General features: G+C 32.6%; 1 protein-coding gene across 1 annotated transcript in view; it reads right to left on the bottom strand.

The window, feature by feature from the left end:
* Nucleotides 1-443: 443 nt before the first annotated feature.
* The window catches only part of LOC126885191 (uncharacterized), a 66,204-nt gene continuing 39,159 nt past the window's right edge, over nucleotides 444-27,488 (bottom strand). The window contains exon 2 of the mRNA XM_050651627.1: nucleotides 444-1,042. Within this exon, the coding sequence (XP_050507584.1) occupies nucleotides 543-1,031 (489 nt within the window). The 5' untranslated portion in view covers nucleotides 1,032-1,042 and the 3' untranslated portion in view covers nucleotides 444-542. The remainder of the gene's footprint in view (nucleotides 1,043-27,488) is intronic.

The following is a 27,488-nucleotide window of genomic DNA, read 5'->3' as shown; positions in this document are numbered from 1 at the left end:
CTTTGGTCTTTTAATGTTTTACACCAAATTGCTCACAGGTCAAGTTGATCTTGACCTGTTGTTGTAGACCCAAGTCAGAATCCGCAATCAACACCGTATCATTGGAGTATCTGATGCTGTTGATAGTTACGCCGTTCACCTTGACTCAATCCTTGGAATCCCACAGTGCCTCTTTAAATAGAAACTCGGAGTAAAGTTTAAACAGCAGCGGCGACAGAACATATCCATGTATAACTCCCCTTCTAATTTCTACACTCTGCGGATGTGGAACCTTCTCAATAGATGCTTTTAAAATTGTAGATAAGTAGAAATTAAACTAAGGTACCCTAAAAAGGGTTCACTAAAAATAAAACTAGGTATAAAGGAAAACATTTAACATACTACTTGGCAAATATTCATAGGCAAAGTAAATATTTTAATTGGTGTCTCAAAATTTAAACAAATCGGTAATAATTATATATTTGTAAAGTATTGAATGACAATCATATTAGGATGAAAATAAAGACCATTTGTTTTCATTGTATTGTAATCTAGAGATTTAATCAATAATCATAAATTTCTTCGGTTGTGTTATCCCATATATCCGACATGGTATCCCATATATCAGTTGTGGTATCCTGTACATCAGGTGTGGTATCCTGTCTAACTAGTGTGGTGGTCTGTATAATGGGTGTGGTATCCCGTACAACAGGTGTGGTAGTCAGTATAACAGGTGTCGTATTCCGTACAATAGGTGTGGTATCAAGTATAACAGGTGTGATATAACGGTGTTTCCCGATGTAACGGGTAACCGGTGTAACGGGTTTAATTTCTGCTTCATACAGAGCATGTACACCGCAATCAAGTCCATTCCTAGCGTTCCAGCACAAACCGGTGTACTCGTTATATCTCATTTCTGTGCAGCTTTCCGTGTTTCCTATATTGTCTGGTTGGTAGGGTATCCAGTTATAGTATTCGATCGGGCGCCCAGTACTCGTCGATACCCATCTATTGTTCAGTTGGGTTCCTGAAGTCCAAAACCAATATTCCATGAAATCACCATCTGAAATTGAAAAAAAAAAATAATACAAATACAGGCAGTTCGGGCAGTGAATAATTCATGTAGCTCATGGTAGTCAATCACATTTTCAACGCTATCCAAGTTTATTTACCAACTACCTCAAATCAAGAACAAATTCGAAGAATTGTAGGAAATAGGGAGTCTTAATAATCTACAAATCAACCTGTTCGTAATATACAGTATGGTGCAAATGTCTGGAATAAATTCGATATTTCGTAAACCGGCGACTTTACGGAAAAATCCCGAAAGAGGTCGATTTTTATTTTTAAATTACGATATTTTGGCATATATTTCATACGAGTGACGTCATCCTTATGGACGTGATGACGTAATCGCTGATTTTTTAAATGAGATTAGGGGTCGTGTGATAGCTCATTTGAAAGGGTATTCAATTCTGTATTCAGTAATATAAATATTAACATAATTGTTTATACACAGTGTCCAAATTTTTTTAAATTAAATTAATAGGCAATAAAAGAAGAATGTATGTAATTTATTTAATTTAAAGTACATTTTACTATTGTCAGAAGACAGAAAAAAATGTTTATTGATAAAGAAACATTCTTTTTCGTTTAAATTCAATGTTCAAACCAGCTCCCGCCAACCAGCTGCTTCTTGGAAGTTTGAACATAATTTAAGTGAAAAGCAATGCTTATTTGTCAAATAAACATTTTTTTTCTGTTTCCTGACAGCAGTAAAATGTATTTTGAATTAAATAAATTACATACATTCTTCTTTTTTTGTCTTTTTTTTTGGACACTGTAGATAAACAATTATATTAATATTTAAATTACTGAATACAGAATTGAATACACTTTCAAATGAGTTATCACACGACCTCTAGTCTCATTTAAAAAAATCATCGATTACGTTATCACGTCCATATGAGTGACGTCACTCGTATGAAATATATGCAAAAATATCGTAATTTAAATATAAAAATTGACCTGTTCTGAGATTTTTCCTTAAAGTCGCGGGTTTACGAAATATCGAATTTATTCCAGACATTTGCACCATACTGTACAGTGACTATAATGCAAAAGTCTGCAACACCATACATATTGATTGCTTAAAGTTGATGGTTTGGCATAGTTTAACCTTCCGATGACCAACCTTTTTTTGTTACACGGATGACCAAGGGGGGGAAAATTCAGCCAGTCACAACATGAGTATTAGTGTCATGTGTAGTGCGTATGTTGAGTAAGTGTCTGGTTACTTTCCAAAGTCGACGTCATTAGCGTAAAACTACTTGGAATTACACATAATAGACGGTATTTTACTAAACATCAACTTCAGAATATATTTTTTATTCGTAAAATATATGGAATTTTTTTTATTTCAAAATATGAGGATATCTAGAATGATATTAACGTCAAATAAAAAAAATAATGAGTTAAAAATTGAAAATACTTTTGAATTTATTAAAGAAAAACTTACGCAGGGGTCACAATTTCCCCCGCTTGGTCATCCGAAGGTTAAAGGAATGAAAGGGGAGACCGCTTGATTGAGTGTCCTATTGCCAAATAGACTCTATCGTTAACACTAGATTTAATCACCATTCACCATATTTGCAGACTCTTCTTCAAATTTTCAGAAATCAGGGCTACTTTAAATTTAATAATCAAATATACACAAACAAAAGCGAAGGAAATATAGGCGAGCGGCACACCCCTAATTTGAGGCTTAGAAACCAAAAAAGCGACCATGATAGGTGAATGGCAAATTTTGGTCATTCTTTATGTTCTCGAGGTCGCTGAATCCGAATATGAAGTGTACTTTTATCTATAATTGTTGGAACATGTTCAAAAATTAAATTTTAAGCAATAATACGAAAAATCAATTATGATGATTTGTCAACTTTGACTCACTGTATCTTTGGTCGCTGTAAATATTTCCTTGTGAAAATTTTACTGTGTCATCTTTGAAGTAATTAGATAACAATGAAATTTGTCGGAAAGATTTAAAACATTTAAAAGAAGAGTTGTTAATTTTTAAACATTTTGTAGTCCGATTTCATCAGAATTTTAACCAACACTATTAAAACATAGGTCATATAGAAGTTTTCTGGAAATAAGATCAATGTCGTGAACTGGAAGAATCGGTTTACAGATGTTTCCTGTGCTCCTATTGATGTTCTACTCATAATATTAATATCATCGACATAAGCGGCCAGTTGAACCGGTCGGTTGGTCAATACGTTTCCTCATCCAGTTTGCATTTGCCTAACCGCATACTCCAGTGCCAATTTAAGCAAAGTTGGGGCCAGCCCATCTCCCTGCTTTAGTCCCTGCAAAATTTTGAAAGTCTGTGCGGTGGTTTTGTATTCGTACATATGCCTGAGTTTCATCCATTGTGGCTTTAATTAGCGTGTGTGGTATTGCCAATTCAGCCAATATATTGTAGAGTTTGTTCCTTTTGACTGAGTCGTATCGTATGATTAAGAAAAATCCCCGAAGAGGTTACCTAGATTGACAGAAATTCCCATGTCAAAAAATAACTTCGAGGTAGAATTGAATATCATTATACAAATAGCAGTAAACAATGGGTACAACGAACAAACAATTAACAAAATTTTAAACCAAAAACTGCATAATAAAGCCCTGCAATTAGTCTTCCCGCTACTACAACATACAAGCATACTTCATATACAGGGTGGTGAAATGGAAAACGGGCCATAGGAAACTCAATGTAAAATTCTAAACTGTTGAATTCCTGCTTCCCTAATTATTCTACATCAAAAGACATGAGAAACTATATGTAGAGGATTGAAATCTTTATTGAAAACAATTGTTAAAATTGTTCTACTAATTAAACACATTCCAAAATTTTGTAAAATATAATAAATGTTATCCTATGTTTCCTATGGCCCGTTTTCCAATTCAACACCCGGTATACAGACAATATATAAACAAAAATAGTCAAATACATAAAAAATAAAGGAATAACACTAGCATTCAGAACTAAGAACAACTTTAATATAATTTATATCTCATTGGTTCTTTGGATACATTTGTACATATCGTTTTATATGTTAATGTTGTGAGCTAATATTGTTTTGCTGTCTTGTTAAATGTGTATAATGTCGTCAGTAGATCATTTTAGCTACTGGCTAATAATTCAACATCGTCCGCTAAGACTTATGTGATGTGAATACATATATCTTTTTCCCACTTTGAAGCCAGTCACTCTCTATTACTTTTCCCAATATTAAGTTAAAAAAAGTGAACTTCAGCTGCCTCTGTCATTCACGTGTTTATTGGTAATCCCTGACCATCTTATTTTATTTTATTTAAGCAGTTAGAATTAAGTTCTTCTATGTATAATTCTCCTCTTGGTAGATACATTTTTTTTTATTCAAGACTGTTTGCTGCGTCGGTTAGTCCTATCTAATCAAATGCTTTGGTTTGGCTTACGAAATAAATAAACTTGGAGCTACTCTATTCTATGCTTTCTCAACTATCTGGCAAAATTATGAAGATAACGTCTGGTGTAGATCTTCCGAAACTCTTGTTGCTGATCGCTTCTAGTGATTATTTAATACATAGTTGAAATTTAATAGTTCGGCTATTATTTTCGAAAGAATTTTCTATATTGTTTCCAATAGTGATACTCTTATATACTTAGAAGCATAGGTTACTAATTCGTTGTGTTTATAGACGAGAAATAAACAAAGTATATAGAGGTACAATTATCTTACACAACACAACTCTTAAGCTGCTAACAAGAATATTTGTTATAAAGATTCATGAAAAATACATAATACATCAAGAGCATCAGGGGTTTCCACAACATATATCAACTCTACATTGTAGCAAACCCGTGTTTTGTGAATCTGACTAAAGCATTTGGCACTGTTAGGTTAGTAGATGTGTTACAATTACTACAATTACTACCAGAAAAAGACCAGTTAAACAGAAGGATAAACGTAATAAAAGACACTAACACTAACAACAAAACTAAATTAAACTATCATTGGAAGTAGTAGATACCTATCAACTCAAGATAAAATTTAATTTTTTTTCTGAGGAAATATTGTAGTTTAGTTACCTTATCATATTCACAAACATAGATCAACAAGAATAGATTTAAAATTCTTACCAAGCATTTTAAACATATTTTAAACTCCGTTTCTGTTCCTCTCGAACAAATATCCAAAACTTGTTTAACTTTCCTTATGATGTGTGTAACTATGTGTCCCAAGCGTTATTAAATTACTAAGGAAGTCTGTTTCGTATTCAGACTAATTTCTCAAGTTTATGATACAGTAATAGTAGATACATAAGCTGTGGAGACAGAGATAATTTCGTTAGAAGGTAACTACTCCCCCACAATCGTTATTTATTGCCCGAGACTTGGGAAATTTCTTGCCTTTATGTTGCCATTTTTCCGCCATACTACGAGTTTTCGAATAAAGCTGGTGGATCTCAAGTTGGGGACTCAAATTCATTATGTTGTATGTCTTAAGAGAAAATTGCCACATCGTATAATTTTCCAGAATGTTTTTGCCTCCGCGCAAAACTTTGGAATAGATTTTAAATTTTAAACATAAGATAATTAGAACAACAAAAAACAAAGTTTATAATTGGTATATTAATATGCTTTTAATACCATGTTTTCTTTAAGTTTTATTTGATAATAAATAAATCACATTTTACATTATTTTGACGGTTTGATTTCCAATCTGGTATCTCCCCAAATTTTTTTATCCATTTTAAACAGAGTTCTAGGCTACCTAGACACCTGAAATTTTTAGAATAGCTCAGAACTTGCTAACAATGCAATATTTAACTTTTTATATATTCGATTGACCCTTCGGTTGCCATTACAAAGTCTATAGGGTCGCCTGTGTATGCTCTGCGTGGGCAGTCCTGAACAATGTGACTGATCGTCTGTCTTGCAGCGCCGCAGTCACAAGAAGGCGAGGGGAGTTTACCCCATCTGTGGAGGGAGTCGGCGCATCTTCCACAGTTTGTTCGAATTCGATTAAGGGCTGCCCAAATCTTACGGGGACGTTCAAATTCGCCAGGTTTCCCTATGATGTCCGGTAGACTATGGTAATGCGGATCTGTCCTACTTTCCCAATCTTCTCTCCATCGGGTATTTAAGTCAAAGTTGGATTGCTGCAGCGCTTGAGCAGATTGTAGAGGGGGTAACCTGGATCGGAGACGGTTTCCAAGAATATCGGGGATGTCGTTGTGGACTAGAAGCTGGCGACTGTCCATTATTTTGTTATATTCTTTAACCAATGCATGTTCGCGGCGTAGGTTGGGTGGTGCTATATTACTAAGGGTAGGTAGCCACATTGTAGGGGTGGGCTTAATTGTGCCTGTTATCATACGCATAGTACGGTTTAGTTGGGTGTCGACCAGGTGGGTATGCCTGCTATTTAGCCACACTGGAGCACAGTATTCTGCCACCGGATATATCAGGCCAAGAGCAGAGGATCTTAATGTTGATGCTGTGGACCCCCATGTAGTGCCGCAGAGTTTCTGTATTATATTGTTGCGTGTTTTCAATTTTGCTGCTGTTTTCGTCAGCTGTTCTCTGAATGTGAGCGTTCTGTCTAGAGTAACCCCAAGGTATTTCGGGTATTTATTGTGTTTTAACAGCTTGTTATTAAAATACACTCGTAATTCTCTGTTTGCCAACTTGTTGTTTAGATGAAAAGCTGATACTTCAGTTTTTGTAGTACTTGGCTGTAGTCTCCATTTCTTAAGGTATTCGCTGAGGATGGATAAGTCATTCGTGAGAGTGATTTCTGTAGTTTCTAAAGATTGGTGGCTTGTTGCAAGGGTCCAGTCGTCAGCATATCCAAACTTCCGAGATTCGGTTTCAGGCATGTCAGCAATATAGAGGCTGAAAAGTAAAGGGGCAAGGACAGAACCCTGTGGAAGACCATTGTTAAGTTTCATCTGTCTACTCGTCTCCTTTCCCATTATAACCTGGAAGGCTCTGTTGGTCAGCATGTTGTCAATGAGGTTAATTATCTTTCTGCAGGGGATAATGCGGGCCAGTTTATATATTAATCCCTGTCTCCAAACAGTATCATATGCTGCTGTTAGATTTATAAATACTGTTGCTGTCTTTTGTTTCTTTTGAAAACTAGCTTCTATAAAAGTTGTTAATGACAGCACTTGGTCCGTACAGCTTCGATGAGGGCGGAAGCCAGCTTGTTCAATGGGGACAGTTTCTAGTATCCTGTGACTAATTCTGTTGAGGAGAAGCTTTTCTAATAGTTTATATACCATGCTGAGTAGAGCTATGGGGCGGTAGTTTTCTGGCTTATCGTTTGATTTGCCCGGTTTCGGAATTGCAATTATCTTTGTTCGCTTAAGTGAGAAAGGAATGTTACCTGACTGAAGTATATCATTAAAGAACATTGCAAACCACTGTTTCGTGTATGCACCACTGTGTATCAAGAACTCTGGATGAATACCATCAAAGCCAGGTGCTTTACCTGATTTCATTTCTTTCAGCGCATGTGTGATTTCAGAAATAAATATTCTTGCTGAATATTCGGAGTTCGTTCTGTTCATTTGTTTTAATGCCCTTAAGTCTCTTTTCACGTTGGTAGTATGTGTTCGATCTCGTGGAGCTCTGGATAGAGATACTATATGGGAGGCAACCTTATTAGGAGACATTTTAGACTCTCTGGATTCCAGCTGGTTAGCTCCTCCAATTTTCCGCAACAAGGACCATGCCTGCCGGCTTGATTTTTTGAAGTCAAGGTTTTCGACAGTCTTTATCCATTTTTGGCGTCTAGCTGTATCGATGTTGTGTAAAAGCTCATCGGCTATTTCTCGGTCACCACTTTCGAGAAACTTCGTGTATAAGTCTTCACATGTTTCAGTCCATCCAGGCACATATTCTTTGCGATACCCCCTAGGGATGGTTTTCTTGGCAGTGCTTATTACTGCGCCCACAAACCTCTCATAATGTTTGCTGGTTGGAGGGACCCAGCTCAAGGTCCGGTCTAGTTGTTCAGAGAACTTCTTCCAGTTTGCTTTTCTAAGATTCCAACTGGGTCGAGGATATGATCTAATTATTGGAATTGATATTCCGATGGTGATAAGCACCGGACGATGTTGAGTATGTGGGAAGTCTGCAAGGACACTTCTCGCAGTTGTTAGTGGTCTGTCAATTTAACTGCTATTATATGGATACACCTTCTTCTTCTTCTTCTTCTTCTTCTTCTTCTTCTTCTTCTTCGTGCGACTAGGATTACTCCTGTTTGTCTGTCTCTTATTCTGTTTCAGTTGTTGTTGACTGTACATTGTCTTTCCAGCTTTTCGGCGGAATTCTAACGGGTCGTCTACTATACGGCTTGTTGTTTTTACAGATGTTCGCTAATCTATCTGGTTCCATTCGGTTTACATGTTCGTTTCAAGTTTGTCATTATGGATAAATCGGTTTTTTTAATATCAAACTATTTTAAAATTGTGACTAGTGCAATGACATTTAGATTCCATTTTAAAGTACGTCAACAAATCGATAATTACAAATTGATGGTGGCTCAGTGGTAGACCGTTAGACTGCAGTTCGAGAGGTCCCGAGTTCGAAACCCGGCTGTTGCGTATCTTTTTTTAATTTTTTAAATAAATAATTAAAAATATATTTACTTAAAGTTCATATTTTATAGGTTAATTATTACATATATAATTATTATATATACCATTTTAAATATTTTCTTTGGTTTATGAGATTAAATCCGCTAGAGAAAATATGCCTCTAAAATAGTCGATTATAAAAATTTTTATGACAGGAATTGAAACAACAAAAAAGGTTATAATTCTATATTGGGTCCTATAGATAATGAAAACGTTTTATTATAAAATGTTCTTTTTTATAAAAGTGTTTTTATTTACTTTTAAAAACCAATTTGATAGTTGATTTACTTGGCCTCGAGCTGGTGGGCCAATAGCGATATTTTCGCTCGAGAGATGTTGTTGTACCCTATTAAGGGTACAATAGGTTATGGTTAGGTTTATGATAGGATCGATATCAAATCCTGATCATTCTGTACTTATGTAGTTAACTATAGATTATAATATGTCTCTTACATTTTATTAACTCTTTATTGTTGATATATTTTTATCGCTGACTTCTTCTGTTTATTGGTAACCAAACCCTGCTACATCCTCTTAAGGAGTTTGATACACATATTTCTTCATTTAAGAAGATGAGTGCTGCTTCTTTGATTTTCATCTTTTTGCTGTCTGATTCTCATTCATGACTATTGATGCATCTGTACTTCGTGCTCAGTTTTTAATTTATGATTCGTGCTCATTTATCTTCTTCTCCGCGGTGCCTACCGTTGTGGTCTTCACCAGTATCCTTGGGTAGGGTCCGTGAGCCGCGTTAATGGATATGTATGATTCCATGCCCTAAGGTTTTCTTCATTCTTCTTCTTTAGCCCATTTCTATCCAACTTTGGACATAAGCCTTCCCCAAATCTTTCCATTTCATGAATTTCTTTCCATGAATTACATTTTTTTTTAATTTTTCAAACCTTATAGTAACCAAAAATCCGAAAATTAACAAGTCGAAAATCACGAAAACCTTATTCTTCTATATTTCTGAAAGTGTAGTCACTGAATGTTTTCACCCACGATTTCTTTGAACCTTCATCGATTTTCATGAAAATTGTTGATTGGTTAGAGAATACCTCAAAAAACAAAAGTGATATGGCACCAAGTTGCGCTTTCTGCATTTTAGGGGTGAAATCCACCTTTTTTTTTTTAATGATAAAAATGCAGATTTCAGCATTCTGGCTCAAGCAATCTCGTTTAATTAAGTAAAATAAATATTTTTTTACATTTATGTGCATGATTTATAATTTTTATTAATTTTTCAAACTTTATAGCAACCAAAAATCAGAAAATTAGCAAATCGACAATCACGAAAAAATTATTTTTTTATATTTCCAAAAAGGCAGTCACTGAAGGTTTTCACCCCTGATTTCGTTGAACCTCCATCAATTTTCATGAAAATTGGTAAGTAGTTAGAGGATACCTCAAGAAACAAAAATGATGTGGTACCAACTTGCGCTTTTATCCTGGGGGTGGATGTTACCCCTTCTCATGGGTGAACACTATTTTATTAAAAATAACCCCATAATTAGAAAGAGGAGTAAATTCTAAGCAAACTTTCTTTTATCAAGTTTATAAATTTTTTATTTAAATAATATTTCATAATTTAATAAAATATTATTGGTACAGTAAAACCTGCCAATAACGGCCACTAAAAATAGAAAAAAATTGGCCGTTATAGAAATGTGGCCGCTAATGCTAGGTTTCCTTTTCCACAAATACATAAAATATAATTGAAAATTTATTTATTTTAGTAATTAAAGCAAATCTAATTAAATATAATTCTACAAACAAACGGAACATACTAAAACTAAATTCAATTTACTACAATATAAAACAATCTCTATACGAAAAAACAACTACAAGAAAAACAGAATTTTTGTTTGTTTTAAATTTTTTTAGATAAACGAAACATACTAAAACTAATTTAATATAGGTAATACATAATATAAAACAACATACTATAGCTACTACGAAAAATACGCTTATCACTAAAGTATCGTCGTGCTTTCATGCTATATTTCACAAAACCAACTTGGTACGGCCTTTAATTAGATATCGCAAATCACTTTGGCTGATTTTGTCTGCATATATATTCTGTTTGAAGAATCCCTTTTTTTGTGAGACTGGATACAGGACATTTCTCAAGTATGAATTCACATTCATGGTATATCGTTGCTATACAGGGATAATAATCTGTGCAATGTTATGGTACAGGCTACGTTAAATATGAAGTAAATGTGGAAGATATACACTGGTTATTCATTTCAATTTAATTTGATTGTTTTTTTAATCGTTTACAACATTTAAAATAATTAGAGACATAAAGTTAGGGATTTCAAAAATAAATTCAGTTCTCACTTGCAGGGTGGGAAATAATAAAGTGCCATACAATAGCATTTCATTATAATACTCATTACAGGCATTACAGGCTGCTCCGTTTGAGAAAACTCATACTCTCAAACTTTGAGAAAACACTCATTCAGTTTCGACCAACCCTGTATTAGCTAAAATTAAACGTTTTGCTAGATTAATAATTTTGAACAATAATAGACTATATTAAAAATCACTTAAACATAAATTGATTTTCTGATGTCAAATCACTACAATTATACAGGGGGTGAATATTGCTATGAAATTTGAAAAAAAAAACGTAATTATCTTTTAAACTACTTCGTATAACATCACAAAACTTGATATTTTAAGATATAAAACATAGAGGAGAATCCAAAAATGTAAAAATATACAGGGTGTTCCATTAAACAAAAGATAATTTTGTTTCACCCTGTCAATATGGGTGGCCCTGTATATTTGGAAATGTATTTAAATTCTGATACAGTCGAACCCGCTTATTGGAATAGCCTTCGTGCCAAGCAAAAGTATTCCTATAACGGGGTTATTCTAATAACCGAACATTGGTGCCTGGTAGAAACGTTTCGGGACCTAAAATTTCTATTCCTTAAAGCGGGATATTCCTTTAACAGGTATTCCAATAAGCGGGTTCGACTGTATTATCTATGCCCCAATCTCACCTAAATAAACTTTTTTCGTATCTCCTACGACAAACGACTAATAGTTCAGAGAAATAAGGAAAAAAAATATCGTGTTGGTGACACATCCCCCTCCAGGCTGAAACCAAATTTTTCGAGTAATATGGTTATCTATAATGATAACCTATATGTTTCCTGCAGCCGATTTTGATGATATACATAGTTATAAACAAATGAAAATAAAAAAACGGTAAATTTTCGCTTTTTTCGTCTATTACTAAAAAATTGGGCCCTTTAGACAAATTTGGGAGTAATAAACTCATAAACCGTATAAAAAACTTCAATATGGCGTTCGCTGAATATGTCTATCCTTATTGGTTACTTAGAAAATTGCCAAATAAATCATAAATTTTGAGTTTTTATAAATATTCATAACTTATGTAAAAATTAACTTAGAACCTTCTTATTACACGGAAAGCTGAGACTTATGGTGCTTAAATTATATCCTAAATTTCAAAGCAATTGGTCAAATAGTATAAAAGTTATTTAATTTGTTTATTCAAAATTAATTTTTTTTGCAACACTGTAAGTCAGAAAATGATGAAGTTACAGTAATATTTTGGATAGTTTATAAAAGAAGAAAATTTACAGTATTAATTTAATTTAAAAAAATGACAAAAAATAATTATAAATATTGCAAAATAATTTTGCAAAAACATGTGAATTAAAAAAATGGGGGGGCTAACTTTGTCCCTAAATCTCCTAGAACAGTTGTTTTTCTTTCTAAATGTGTATAAAAATTCAGTCTTTCTAAATATGAAAAAATAATTTTTCTACGGGTAACGGTTAAAAAGTTATTCTAATTGTTTATAAGTAAGCAAAAAATCGACATGTTTTTGCAAAATAATTTTACACTGTTTAAAATTATTTTTTGTCATTTATTTTTAATTAAGGTAATAGTATAAATGTTCTTCTTTCATAAACTGTCCGAAGTATTATTGTAACCTCATAATTTTCTGACTTATAGTGTTGCAAAAAAAATTAATTTGGGAAAAACAAATTAAATAACTTTTAAACTATTTGACCAATTGCTTTGAAATTTAAAATATAATTTAAGTATAAGAAGTCTCGGCATTCCGTGTAATAAGAAGATTCTAAGTTAATTTTTACCTAAGTTATGAATATTTATAAAAACTCAATATTTATGATTTATTTTGCAATTTTCTAAGCAACCAATAAGGATGGACATATTCAGCGAATGCCATATTGAAGTTTTTTATACGATTTATGAGTTTCTTACTCTCAAATTTGTTTAAAGTGCTTAACTTTTTGGTAATAGACGAAAAAAGCGATAATTTACCGTTTTTCGATCTTCATTTGTTTATAACTATGTATATCATCAAAATCGGCTGCAGGAAACATATAGGTTAATAATATAGATGTCCATACTACTCAAAAAATTTGGTTTCGGCCTGGAGGGGGAAGTGTCACGAGAAAAACCTTATTTCTCTGGACTATAATTGGACTTCCCACAACCTGTATACATACAAAATCTCCGCTATAAAAATTTTTCAAAGAAAATGTTATTGGTTTTTTAAAAATTACTCAGTTAATTTTTGAAATATGAGATTTATCCAAAAACCATTATAGAGCTAAGTAAAAGGTCTATAACACTGTATTAAACATAATTTTCTAAATCCTTTATTTTTTTTTAAATACAAGGTGAAAAGGCCCCGGTTACATGGTTCTCGCAGTAAAATTTAGGTTTTAAATGTTTCTATCTCGGTTATTTTTTGTCGTAAAAAAATATTAAAAAAATAAAAAGCTTAAATAAAGTTAAAACTAAGTTTGTTCTGTACCATTTTTAAGTATATCCAGTATTTTTGGAGTTATTATCAAAAGAAAATGAAATTCACGAAAATTTGAAAAATTCTATTTTTTTAATCGTATTTTTTTTCAAAAATATGCATTCTAAACCGGTCAAAATTGTTGAAGTTATTACTCATGTTAAAATAAATAAAGTTCTAAATGGGTTACTATAAATTTTAATTTTTGTGGAAATGTATGTTTCATTTTTCATTCTTCCCTAAAAAATCTGAAAGTGTCCTCTTATTTTCATCATAACTTGCTTAATTTTGATGCTATCGACTTCTTATACAGGGTGTCCCGAAAAGATTGGTCATAAATTATACCACACATTCCGGGGTCAAAAATAGTTCGATTGAACCTAACTTACCTTAGTACAAATGTGCTTATAAAAAAAGTTACAGCCCTTTGAAGTTACAAAATGAAAATCGATTTTTTTCAATATATCGAAAACTATTAAAGATTTTTTATTGAAAATGGACATGTATCATTCATATAGCAGGAAAATCTTAAAACAAAATTATAGTGAAGTTTGTCCACCCCATAAAAATTTTATGGGGGTTTTGTTCCCTTAAACCCCCCCAAACTTTTGTGTACGTTACAATTAATTCATTATTGTAGTACCATTAGTTAAACACAACGTTTTAAAACTTTTTTCCTCTTAGTATTTTTTCGATAAGCCAGTTTTTATCGAGATGCGGCTTTTTTTAAATATATTTACATAAAATTTTTATGGGGGTTTTGTTCCTTTAAACCCCCCAAATGTTTTTGTACGTTCCAATTAAACTATTATTGTGGTACCATTAGTTAAACACAGTGTTTTTAAAACTTTTTTGCCTCTTAGTCTTTTTTTGACAAGTCACCTTTTATCGAGATGTGGCTTCTTTTTCAAAATATACCTAAAAATGTAAATTATAAATAAATTTTCAGATTATTAACAGGTCTCTATAATCGTACTTAACCATATACAAACATGTGATGGATTCCAAAAATATTCAAAATATGTCGATAAACACTGGCTTATCGAAAAAGTACTAAGAGGCAAAAAAGTTTTAAAAACATTGTGTTTAACTAATGGTGCCACAATGATAACTTAATTGTAACGTACACAAAAGTTTGGGGGGTTTAAAAGAACAAAACCCCCATAAAATTTTTATGGGGTGCACAAATTTCACTTTAATTTTTTTTTAAGATATTGCTGCCATAAAAATGCCACATGTCCATTTTGAATAAAAAATCTCTAAGAGTCTTCGATATATGAAAAAAAATCGATTTTCATTTTGTAACTTCAAAAGGCTGTAACTTTTTTTGTGTGCACTATTGTATATAGGTAAGTGAGGTTCAATCAACCTATTTTTGACCCCAGAATCTGTGGTATAATTTATGACCAATCTTTTTGGGACACCCTGTATAGCTTTGCTTTTTGATAGTTACCTTTAAGTACTTTATTAAAATGTTTAGTATCTATATTTAACAAAGTGCATCGTTTTCCTGTTATTTAAACTTGAATACTAAGATTTGAGTACTCGCGGAAAAAATATACATTCAATTGCATATAACTCACTTTGTATATTATGTAATAAAGGATTTTTCGAATAAGGAGCTTATTTAGTTTTATATTGTCTTCGATTTTGGTAATAACAACTTTTTTAAAGAAACTTATGGTTTTTGAGTTATTTATGAAAAACTGCTTTAAAACATGGATTTTTTTCAGGAAAAATCAAAACTTTTGATCTTTAATAACTCATCAACAACTATTGATTTATTGGAATAACTTTATATAACAAATTTTACCTATAATTTGTCCCTCTATCGATTAGTGGTATTATTTTTAATAAAATAATTTCCACCCCCGAGAAGGGGTGGCATCCCCCCCCAGGGTAAAAGCGCAAGTTGGCACCATGTCACCTTTGATTCTTGAGGTATCCTCTACATACTTACCAATTTTCATGAAAATCGATGGAGGTTCAACGAAATCGGAGGTGAAAACCTTCATTGACTCCACTAACATCCTGAAATCGTAATTGGTTGTATTTTTTCATGGTGAACTTGGTTGATTCTTCTGCCATTAAAATATTTTCCAGTACTTCTGGTCGATGAGGTTAAAATGGAGAACAACGATATTATACACATACCTCCACCATCATCAGATACATCAAAAGAGGCAGAACTTGAAAAAAATATTTGACCGACCATGTACAGCTTTTACTGGAAAATGAGGGCATCTAATATGCACCATAAATCGTTAATTAGAGGTATAGAAATAAATATGACCATTTTATTCTATAGAATTACAGTAAAAATACTTTAAACGTATGTTTCTCAAAATCACATTTTTCAAAACTGTGAAAAGTTTTTCTCAAAATTTACACCAATCTCAGTAGACCAAATTTTTATGAATACATTACGTATACGACTACTAAATAAACATCTAAAAGTTAAAAAATACACACCACCTTTTTAGTACAGGGTTCAGTTCACCTCCAAAAGAGGCGTATTTTCGAACTTTTTATAAAATCAAGTATCAATTCCATAAAAATATAAAAACATTAACTTTTTAATTTTTTATTCATTAGTTTTAAGTCTCACGTAAATGTATATGCCATTAAAATAAAAAAAAGTTTCACGTATGGAATCTCATTGGAATGAAAAAACAATTAATACAGGAAGACAGAAAAGACAATTAAAATGCATATTATGGAAGACGACCTTTGTAGTAATGAAAAACAACTAAAAGTGCCAAAAAAATTTTTTTTGTATACATTAAAAGCAATGCAAAAGGAGGGAGAGGTCCAGTACCAGATGGAGTACACTCTGAATTTCTTAAACTTCTTGATAATGTATATTTAAGAATACTATGTAAAATCTTCAATAGTATCTATGCATTTTTTACGCTACCAAAGAAAGAGGGAGCGAAAAAGTGCGGAGAATATAGGCTAATAAATCTAATGAATCATGCATTAAAACTTTTTCTTAAAATGATACATATCAGAATATACAAGCTATGCGAAGAAAGAATACAAGGCACACAGTTTGGATTCATGAATGGCGTAGGTAGAAGAAATGCACTGTTTAGTCTACAGGTATTAGTCCAAAGATGCTGCTTTGTGAACTATCAAAATGCATTTGATACAGCTGAACACCGAAAAATGATGGATGTTCTAACAAAAGTCCAAATGGATGATAAAACCGGCGTATAATACAAAATTTATACTGGAACCAATCAGCCACAATAAGAACAAATCTTGGAGATGAACCGACGGAAGCGATCCAGATTCTGCTAGGCGTTAGACAAGGATGTATACTTTCAGCTATATTATTTAACCTATATTCATAGGAAATATTTAGTGAAGCCTTAAAAAATTACGAACATAGAATACTCCTAAATGGAGAACGCCTAAATAACATTCATTATGCAGACGACACCGCAGACTGTTTTTTGCAGACAGTTTGAACAGTTTACAGCAACTAATAAACAAAGTAAATGAAGTAAGTGAAATATTCGGACTACAAGTAAACATACCAAAAACTAAATTTATGGTCATCAGCAAAAATAAAATTGGAGATGTCCAACTGCGACGTCCAAGAGACGACTTATCAAGAATATACCAGTGGACCGAGTAAAGTGGACCGAGTAAAACAGTATACCTATCTTGGAACAATAGTAAATGATCAAGGGGATCACTCACAAGAAGTAAAATGTAGAATAGAGAAGGCTGGGAGTGCATTAATCAACATGGCCAAACTCTTTAAAAGCCACAATCTTAATTGGAGATAAAAGTAAGGCTGCTACGATGTTATATCTTCTCAATATTATACTACCGAGTTGAATTCTGGACACTCACTGAAGCAATGGAGAAAAAACTTAAAGCCTTCGAGATGTGGCCATACAGGCCAATCCTAACGATATCATGGACGTACAAGATAACTAACGAGACCATACTACGAAGAATGGGAAAAGAAAGAGAGGTGATGCACACGATTAAAAGGAGTTAGAATATCTCGGACACATAACGAGAAACGGCACTAAATACAGATTACTGAAGGTAATCCTTCAAGGTAAAGTATTGGGAAAGCGAGGAATTGGGAGAAGAATACCATGGTTAAAGAACCTGAGAAAATGGTTCTCCACAACAACTAATCTATTTAAAGCATCAGTTAATCAAATAATTATAACCAGAATGATCGCCAATATTCGAAGCGAATAGGCACCACAAGAAGAAGAAAATCAGTGTTTAAAAATCATCACAATCATCAACCCGTACTCGTCCACTACTGGACATAGGTCTCCCTCAGCTCTTTCCATCTTACTCTGTTTTGTGTGGCTTGCATCCAGTTGCCGACAATACGCTTCAGATCGTCAGCTCATCTGATTGGTGGTCGTCCTCTGCTCCGTAGTGCTTCTTCTCGTGGTCTCCACTCGACAATACGTTTTGTCCATCGGTATAAATGTCCATAATCATAAATATAATAATATTTTTGTAAAAAATATTTAAAAATTGTTTTTTTTTCCAATTTAGAAAGTGAAAGTCGCCTTAAGTGATTCTACATCTAATCACGATTCAACATAAAATTGTGTGCGAAAATTGTGATGAGAACAATGTAAAATTTCTTGTAAAATTCCAAAAAGGTCGTCTCAAAGTAGGCTGGACCAAAAATTAAAATTTCAACTGTTTTCGTGCGAAATTTTCCTTTGGTGTTGTATAAAATTCAGCAAAGTTGGCGAGCAGTCATCGCAGAAAAAACAAAGAGCAAGACGCAAAAGAGCAGGCATCACTACGTGAACATATTTCCTGAAGAAAAGGAAAGATATATCGGTTGATGGCGGTGGAACGCTAGCGTGGTGCGGCGGCGGTGCTCAAAGCTGTGAACGTGCGTCCTACTCAAACTCAAAGCGACAAAGTTTTCGCTACAGAAAAGCTTTCGGGAATTGTTACGGGACAAAATACAAAAATCTTTATATTAATTTTTATATGTTTAGAGAAATTTTATAAGAGCAAATCCTTGTGGGATGAAAATCGAAAAGAGAAAGGAGAGCTCGATGTCAGAACAGCAAAAGAGAAAATTGCCTAACAAATTAGGCACTTAAAGAACCCTGCTGAATTCAAAATAAGTTTTTAAAGGCAAACTCCGAATATACAGGGTGTTTCATTAATAATTGTCCATATAGCAACTGCAGAAACCTTTGCACAAAATACGAAGATTTAGCCTAAAACACTTAAATAAAATGTGGTTCCTTACTTAGTTACAGGATGTTTTATCTAAAAATTTAAAAACTATTTTTGCTCAGCATTTTAAAACTATACGACGTATTCTTTTCATACTTGGCATAAAGTGCGACTGCTACACACCCTACTAAATTATAGAATAGAATAGAAATATGCTTTATTGTCATGAAAAACTGTACAATTTTATCGACAAAGCTTATAAAAAGTCAAGAAAATAAAACAATAACACTCCAATTTACTAAAACTACATAAATCGTCAATATATTTACAATAATAATAATAATAATGAAGTTAAACAGAAATAATCAATTGCAAAATTTAAATAAATTGCAAATGCATAGTCTTCCTAGTAATTAATAAGTTTAGAAGTTAAGCTGCTGCATATGGCACCCAAATATAGACAAAAAATAATAATAAAATACTACTTGTGCAAAGGGTAATGTAATTTCTTAGTTATAGATTAAGAAAATCTTCTACTGAATAATATGGTCTTTCAGATAGGTAGATTTTGTCAGTTTACGGAATTTGGGGAAAGATGCTGCAGATTTAAGTTGTAGAGGGAGATGGTTGTAAAGTTTTTTTGCGGAATATAATATAGATTTCTTTACTAACTCAGAGGACGGGGTCGGCAAATAGACGTCAAACGTAGAATTTCTCGTGAAGTAGTCAAGATTAGGTCTTCGTGGAAAGACATGTAGATGTTTACGAATTAAGCAAACAGTTTCTAAAATATACAAAGATGGAAGGGTTAAAATTCCGTGATCTTTGAAGTAACTTCTGCAATGAGTTGTTCTTCTGAGGCCAAACAGATATCTTATTGCTCTTTTTTGTAATTTGAAAATAACATCGAATTGGGCAGTTGCACCAGAACCCCAAAAAGGAAGACCATAACGAAGATGTGACTCGAACAAAGAAAAATATGTTATTTTGGAAGATGCTAAATTGAGTTCATTCGAAACAGATCTTATAGCATAGCAAGCTGAGGATAGTTTCTTCCTTAACAAATCGATATGGTGAGACCATTTAAGGTTGCTGTCTAAAAAAAACCAAGAAATTTTACAGATTCAACGGTACTGATCTGGCTGTTATTAAGAGGTAAGGGTTGAAGAGCTCCTTTATAAGACAATGCTCCTGTTTTATCTACGTTAAACGAGAGTAGATTAGAGTCAGACCAGGTTTTTATTGTAAGTAGATCAGAAGTAGATCAGAAACAAACGTTTCTAGTTACTATCAGAGGCGTACAACAGGGGATAGTGAATGGTTGACCCTTCTCAAATTCTACGCCACTGGAGAAATTACTATAGTAGTGCTATTTTTAGATTCTCCACTACTTTCTACTTAAATAATATACTCTTCATTGGTAACCATAAAGTCATTACTGTCATGCAATTCTACGCCACTGGAGAAATTACTATAGTAGTGCTATTTTTAGATTCTCCACTACTTTCTACTTAAATAATATACTCTTCATTGGTAACCATAAAGTCATTACTGTCATTAGTTTTCGAGATATTTGAAGTTAAATATGAAACGGCACAGTGATTTTGGTTAACTTATGATATGATTCATATTTATGTTTAAATTTAAAAATTATTTGTACCCAGTACCTTAAAACTATGTGGCGTATACTTATCATACTTGGCAGAAAGTGTAGCTACTGTACACCCTACTAAATTAAGATAAATTAACGTTTCTAGCTAATACCAGAGGCGTACGACTGGGGATAGTGGCTGGTTGCCCTTCCCAAATTCTACGCCACTGACGAAATTGCTATTTTAGTGTAATTTTTTGATTTTCCAATACTTTTTATTTAAATAATATACTCTTCATTCGTAACGATAAAATGATTAGTTTTTAAGATATTTGAAATTAAAAATGAAGCGACACAATACATTAAACAATACAACCGTGCCGTTTCATTTTTAACTTCAGAGATCTCGAAAACTAATAACTTTATCGTTACGAATGAAGAGTATATTATTTTCATAGAAAGTACTGGAGATTCCAAAAATTGAACTAAAATAGCAATTCCGCCAGTGGCGTAGAATTTGGAAAGGGCCAAACGTTCACTTTCCCCCTTCTTACGCCTCTGGTAATAGACAGAAACATTTGTTTACCATAATGTAGTAGTTTGTACAGTATTTATACTTCCTACCAAGTATGAAAAGGATATGTCGAGCAGTTTTAAAATGCTGAGCAAAAATAGTTTTTAAATTTTTAGGTAAAACACCCTGTAACTCAGTAAGGAACCACATTTTATTTAAGTGTTTTAGGTTAAATCCTCGTATTTTGTGCTAAAGTTTCTCCAGTTACTATATGGACAATTATTAATGAAACACCCTGTATAAAACAGTAATTAGACCCACAGTATCATACGCTTGCGAGGCATGGGCATTAAATAAGAAGGAAGAAGATACTTTAAAAAGATGGGAAAGGAACATATGGAAGACACGTACTCGGAGGGAGGAAGACATAAGAAGGGTGGGAGAGAAGAAACAACAACGAATTAAGGCCATGGGTACATAATTCGCAAATATTTTACGGATATCCCTACTTTTTCTCTCTTTACACGGCAAATTACGTGTAGTAAAATTCACACTGGTATGGATATGTAAACATTACTAGAATGTCATTCTACTTGAAAATGTCATCATTAACTTAAAGAGATGGCTTTTGAATGTTCTTGGATAACTGTTATTTGTATAATTGCAAATTATTAATTCAGTTAATAAATGTGATAATTTTTTTACTCACAATCGGTTAGTAATTTATGGATTTCTAACCTTTGAAGTAATCAGGAAGCGACTTATTACTTACTTTACTTTCCCAGCTAGCCGGGAAAGTACTTTCCCGGCTAGCATCTGACACTTTTCTACCTGCAAATGTCAATGTCATTTTTGATTAAAAGATGGTTTAGAAAAAATAGAATCCACTCAACATTTATTTAATTAAGAAACAACCACAACAATAACAAAAAGAAAACTATTTGGAATTATAAATATTAATAGTTACATTGGAATTATGATTACTATTAACGGTTAAAGTAAGACCGTGTTACTTAGCAACGATCTCACAGGTTACTTAAAATAATTCATCTTATCACATAATGAAAATGGATACAGATATTTGAAACGAAATTATTGTTGGTAGATTGTGAGTATTAGAAATCCATAAACTACTAACCGATTGTGAGTAAAATAGTATACAAACCTCGCGGGAACTCATTTTAGCCTCGCGTTTGTAGTTTACCTCGGTGCTTCGCCTACCTTGCCGCTCGGCTGAAATAGAGTACTTTCCCGCTAGGTATGTAATATACTATTACTAACTATGTACTCAGTGATTGTAATAATTTATATGTACAACAAAAACTAATACACAATAGAAAAAAGAGGAAAAGTGTTAAAAGTGATTTTTTAATAATATAATATTGTTACTATGGAACGCTTACCATTTTGAACATCTTTAACAACAAAATACTTGGATCACAGAATACTGATGTATTCTCTGCTTGGATCCTCCACAAATTATACACAATACATAACTTTTTATTGTTCACGTCTTAAATCAATTATTTATCAAATACACTATACAGGGTGTCCCGAAAAGATTGGTCATAAATTATACCACAGATTCTGGGGTCAAAACTAGGTTGATTGAACCTCACTTACCTATATACAATAGTGCACACAAAAAAAGTTACAGCCCTTTGAAGTTACAAAATGAAAATCGATTTTTTTCATATATCGAAAACTCTTAGAGATTTTTTATTGAAAATGGACATGAGGCACTCTTATGGTAGCAACATCTTAAAAAAAAATTAAAGTTAAATTTGTGCACCCCATAAAAATTTTATGGGGGTTTTGTTCCCTTTAGCCCCCCCAAACTTTTGAGTACGTTCCAATTAAATTATTATTGTGGCACCATTAGTTAAACACAATATTTTTAAAACTTTTTTGCCTCTCAGTACTTTTTCGATAAGCCAGTGTTTATCGAGATATTTTGAATATTTTTCGAATCCACCACATATTTGTATGTATATGGTTAAGTACGATTGTAGCGACCTGTTAATAATCTGAAAATTTATTTATAATTTACATTTTTAGGTATATTTTGAAATAGAAGCCACATCTCTATAAAAGGTGACTTATCAAAAAAAGACTAAGAGGCAAAAAAGTTTTAAAAATACTGTATTTAACTAATGGTACCACAATAATAGTTTATTTAGAACGTACACAAATATTTGGGGCTTTAAAGGAACAAAACTCCCTTAAAATTTTTATGTAAACATATTAAAAAAGTAGCCGCATCTCGATAAAAACTGGCTTATCGACAAAATACTAAGAGGCAAAAAAGTTTTAAAAACGTTGTGTTTAGCTAATGGTATGAATTAATTGGAACGTACACCAAAGTTTGGGGGGTTTAATTGAACAAAACCCCTTAAAATTTTTATGGCGTGGAAAAATTTCACTATAATTTTGTTTTAAGATGTTCCTGCCATAATAATGATACTTGTTCATTTTCAACAAAAAATCTCTAATAGTTTTCGATATATTGAAAAAAATCGATTTTCATTTTGTAACTTCAAAGGGCTGTAACTTTTTTTATGAGCACATTTGTACCAAGGTAAGTTAGGCTCAATCGAACTATTTTTGACCCCAGAATGTGTGGTATAATTTAAGACCAATCTTTTCGGGACACTCTGTATATCAATATTATTTAATCAACAACTCAAAATATTCCCGATGACATGTCAAATATTTAAAATTGTCACTGATTGTCACTGTTTGACTGACAATATGCTGACAATATTCTATATTCGAGAAGTTGTAAGTGCGTTGTAAGAAAAATATAGATTTCGAAAATATTACCACGGACATTGTGTTCATTTTTTTCGAATCCTGAAAAAACCAATAAATATTTTTGAAAAATTTAAACGCAGAATGAAAGACTAAATTATTACCGAGGCCAAAAAGTCCCTTAGAATAAATAAAAAGTTTATTTTAAATGAGATATTTGCAATTAAAAATCACACTAAATTTTCTCTTAGTTTTTCACCCCTGTAACTTATTAAAATAAACATTATAGAAGTTCTCAGGGACTTTCGGCCTTCGCTATCATCTGCGTTTAAATTTTTCAAAAATATTTATTAGTTTTCTCAGGATTCGAAAAAATGGATCCCCATTTGAATAGAATTGCAGCCGAAAATACGTACCCATCCCCTTAATGGTTTCGTACAAAGAGCCTACCATCACTAGGTTTGTCAAGCCGCAAAGGATGAGATGGTTGGGACATACAGAAAAAATGGCAGCGAATAGAATTAATAGAACTAGTTTTGACCAGAAAACTAATTGGTTCCAAAAGAAGAAGCAAAAAAGAGGTACCTAAACCCAGAACGAGGGGAATTAGTAAAGTGGAGGAAGACCTTATACACGTGAATATACGGGACTGAAAAGGAAAAGCACTAAACACAAACGAGTGGAGGTATATTTTTCATCAGGTTCTTTAGAGTAGTTAAGAATTTTGAATAAACTTAAGTTCGAGTTGTGTTTAAAATAATTATAATTAGTTACTGTTACGATTGTGGTTTATTAAATTGCCCTTCGTATTAACGGCCTGTTGTCATCATTCTCTTATCCCTATGCTGGGGCGGCTTCTTTAATTGCATTTCTCCACACAATTCTATCTTGGGTCATATCAATATTAATCCCCTTTACCAACATGTCCTGCCTAATCGTCTCCCCCCGGTCTTGTTTGGCCTTCCTCTCCTACTCCTTCCAGGAATCTGCTCTTCAGCAATTCTTCGTATTGGGGATTAACGTCTCGATGTTGAACATGACCAAACCATCTCATCCTATGCTCTCTGATTTTGGCATCAATTGGTGCCGCACCTAGACTTCCCCTAACATACTCATTTTTAATTTTATCCTTTTTTGTCAATCCACTCATCCATCTAGGCGTTTTCATTTCCGCCACATGCATTCGTTGTTTCCTTTCTTTTTCCTCGTTGTTCCTCGGAGATCGAGAGGTCCCGGGTTCAAATCCCGGAGTCCCGGGTTCAAATCCCGGACGATTCTATTAATTTTTTTTTATTTTAATTTTTGGTATCGTTTTAATAAAATTTTTTTAAAAGTAGGTATATTTATTTCTTTGAAATTATATAATAGAAGTATAACTTCTTACGTGCGTACAAAGTACACACACATTCTTTTTTTAATCTCGAGTTGGTTTAGAATGGAAACGTTTATCCTATGAGCTGTCCAAGGTATGAGCAGCATTCTTCTCCAGCACCACATCTCAAAGACATCAATTTTTTGGCGCTCGCGTGCGCGAAGATTCCAAGTGTCTGCTCCGTATAAAACTATTGAGAATACAAGGGCATTTACCAGTTTCATCTTGATATTTTAAGAGATCTTATTGATCTGCCCTGCATAAAGCCAAATTAATTATCGGATATTTCGGTTTCTTCACGTATCCGTCTATCAGTTATATTACTCCCTCCCATTTTATTAACAGCCTGTTGTGCATGTACATAAATAAAAATAAATCATTCAGATGACGAAGGTTACAAAAAATAACAAGTGAATAGTTATTACCGGTTATAACAATATTTCGCCGTGAAAGAAGGCGAAATAACAAACAAAACAATTAAACAAGTATTTATAGGAAAGAATATCAAGAGGAAGATCGAAACTGAAATACATAGAACCAATAGAAAAAATTAAATAGAAAAAAATAAAAAAATATAAATAAAAAATATAAATAAAAAATAAAAAAATTTGCGAAAATACATGAAACAGATCAGAATGGAGAAAAAAAAATGATGATGAACATATAGCTTACGAAATTTACTTCAAAGTAGTAAAATAGCATTTTTAGTCTAGGCGCCAGAGGGGTCACCGTGTCCTTTTCAATTCTGATGGACAAACTACAAATACAAATTTCGAGGTGGATTTCGATCTGAGTGGTCAAAAATTTGTTATAAACAATATAATTGTTTATAAATTTTTTATAAGTCTCTGGCTCATAAAATAAAAGAGATAAAAAAGAATGTTTCAAATAAAATTTGTTCGTTAATAAAAAACGAAGAAAAAAACGTTTACTAAACTTAAATCCAACAATTATAACTCAAGATATTGTAAAAGTAGTGCACAATGCAAATTGCAATTTGCAAAATAAGTATTTTTCGAAGCTTTATTGATCGTAACTCGGCTTCTACACAGTAAAAAAGCCTCAGAGGGTCTCATTTTAAATCTTCATTAATAGGCTTCCAAACAAAGGTTGTTAAATTATTTTATCTTCATTTGTTTTAAAGTTATACCCATTTGAAGTTATAATTTTCTTAAGAAAATTGTACATTAATTTGTTTATAAGGGTTTCAAGTAAATTTAAGCTGTAAACATTTATACTTTAATTAACAATAATAATAGAAGAACTCAAAAGGAATAATTTGAGCTTAAGAAAATGTTCGCAAGTTTATTTTTGGTCAAGATATCGATATTTTAATGGCTCACTATGAGGCGCAACATCGGCTCACAGTCAAGTATTTGTCGACGCTTTATCGGTAACTTGGCTTCTACGCATGCAAATGAGCCAATATGTGATATCCATATAAAAATGGATCGAGTTATTTTGCAGCATCATCATTGCATATAAAACGAGCATTTATGTTGTGGCGGCATACACACAATTGACGTGCCTTGATGATGCTGCAAAAGAACTAGATCCACTTTATATGGATCCTATCCACTATCCACTGGATATCTATTTGATATAGATTATATCTATATCATATAGATATAGATAATTAGACTCTGAAGCCCCAGAAAGTTTTAGTTTTGCTGCCTACAAAAACAGACTTAGTACCACCATGTAACTGTAAACATTGCTCTAAGAACTTATGCAGATGTAAAAAAGCTGAGATTCCCTGTATATCTCGATTCAAATGCATGAAACAAAAAGTTTGTAAAAATAGTATTAATAAAAATGTCAACTCACTTTTTAGTTCTATTTCTGAAATATTAGTTTTAATGTTTTTTTTCTCATTTAGTACAAAAAATAGAAGAAAAAGTAAATAGAATGAAAGGTGATACGAGGTACAGTATGATGATTTAATTATAAGAATTATATGATAAAATTTTATTAAGATCTTCAAAAATGAAAAATGAAGATATGTAATATACATAGGACATAGAAGAACGTATATATACATAGAAATTATAATTTGCATCGAGAAGTTAGCGCGTGAACCTTTACGCGGTGAGCCGATCTTGCGCCTCAAAGCGCACTATTAAAATATCAATATCTTGACTCAAAAGGAACATTTTGAGGTTAGGAAAGTGTCTATTAATTAAGTGCTTAGTTTATGAAGTAAGGTTTAAAACGAGACCTTGAAAAGCTCATTTGCATAAGTAGAAGCCGAGTTACGATCGATAAAGCGTCGAAAAATGCTTGACAGTGAGCCAATCTTGCGCCCCATAGCACGCCATTAAAATATCGATATATTGGCCAAAAATAAACTTACAAACATTTTCGAAGCTCGAAATGTTCCTTTTGAGTTTTTCTATCATTATTGTTAATTAAAGTATAAATGTTTATAGCTTAAATTTACTTGAAATCCTTATAAACAAATTAATGTACAATTTTTTAAGAAAATTATTACTTCAAATGAATATAACTTTAAAACAAATGAAGATCAACTAATGTAACAAACTCTGTTTGGAAGCCTATTAATGAAGATTTAAAATGAGACCCTCTA

This window comes from Diabrotica virgifera, chromosome 5, assembly GCF_917563875.1.
Source record: "Diabrotica virgifera virgifera chromosome 5, PGI_DIABVI_V3a".
Taxonomy (NCBI): domain Eukaryota; kingdom Metazoa; phylum Arthropoda; class Insecta; order Coleoptera; family Chrysomelidae; genus Diabrotica; species Diabrotica virgifera.
Note: the sequence above shows the minus strand (reverse complement) of the source record. Positions and strands in the feature narration are given on the sequence as shown.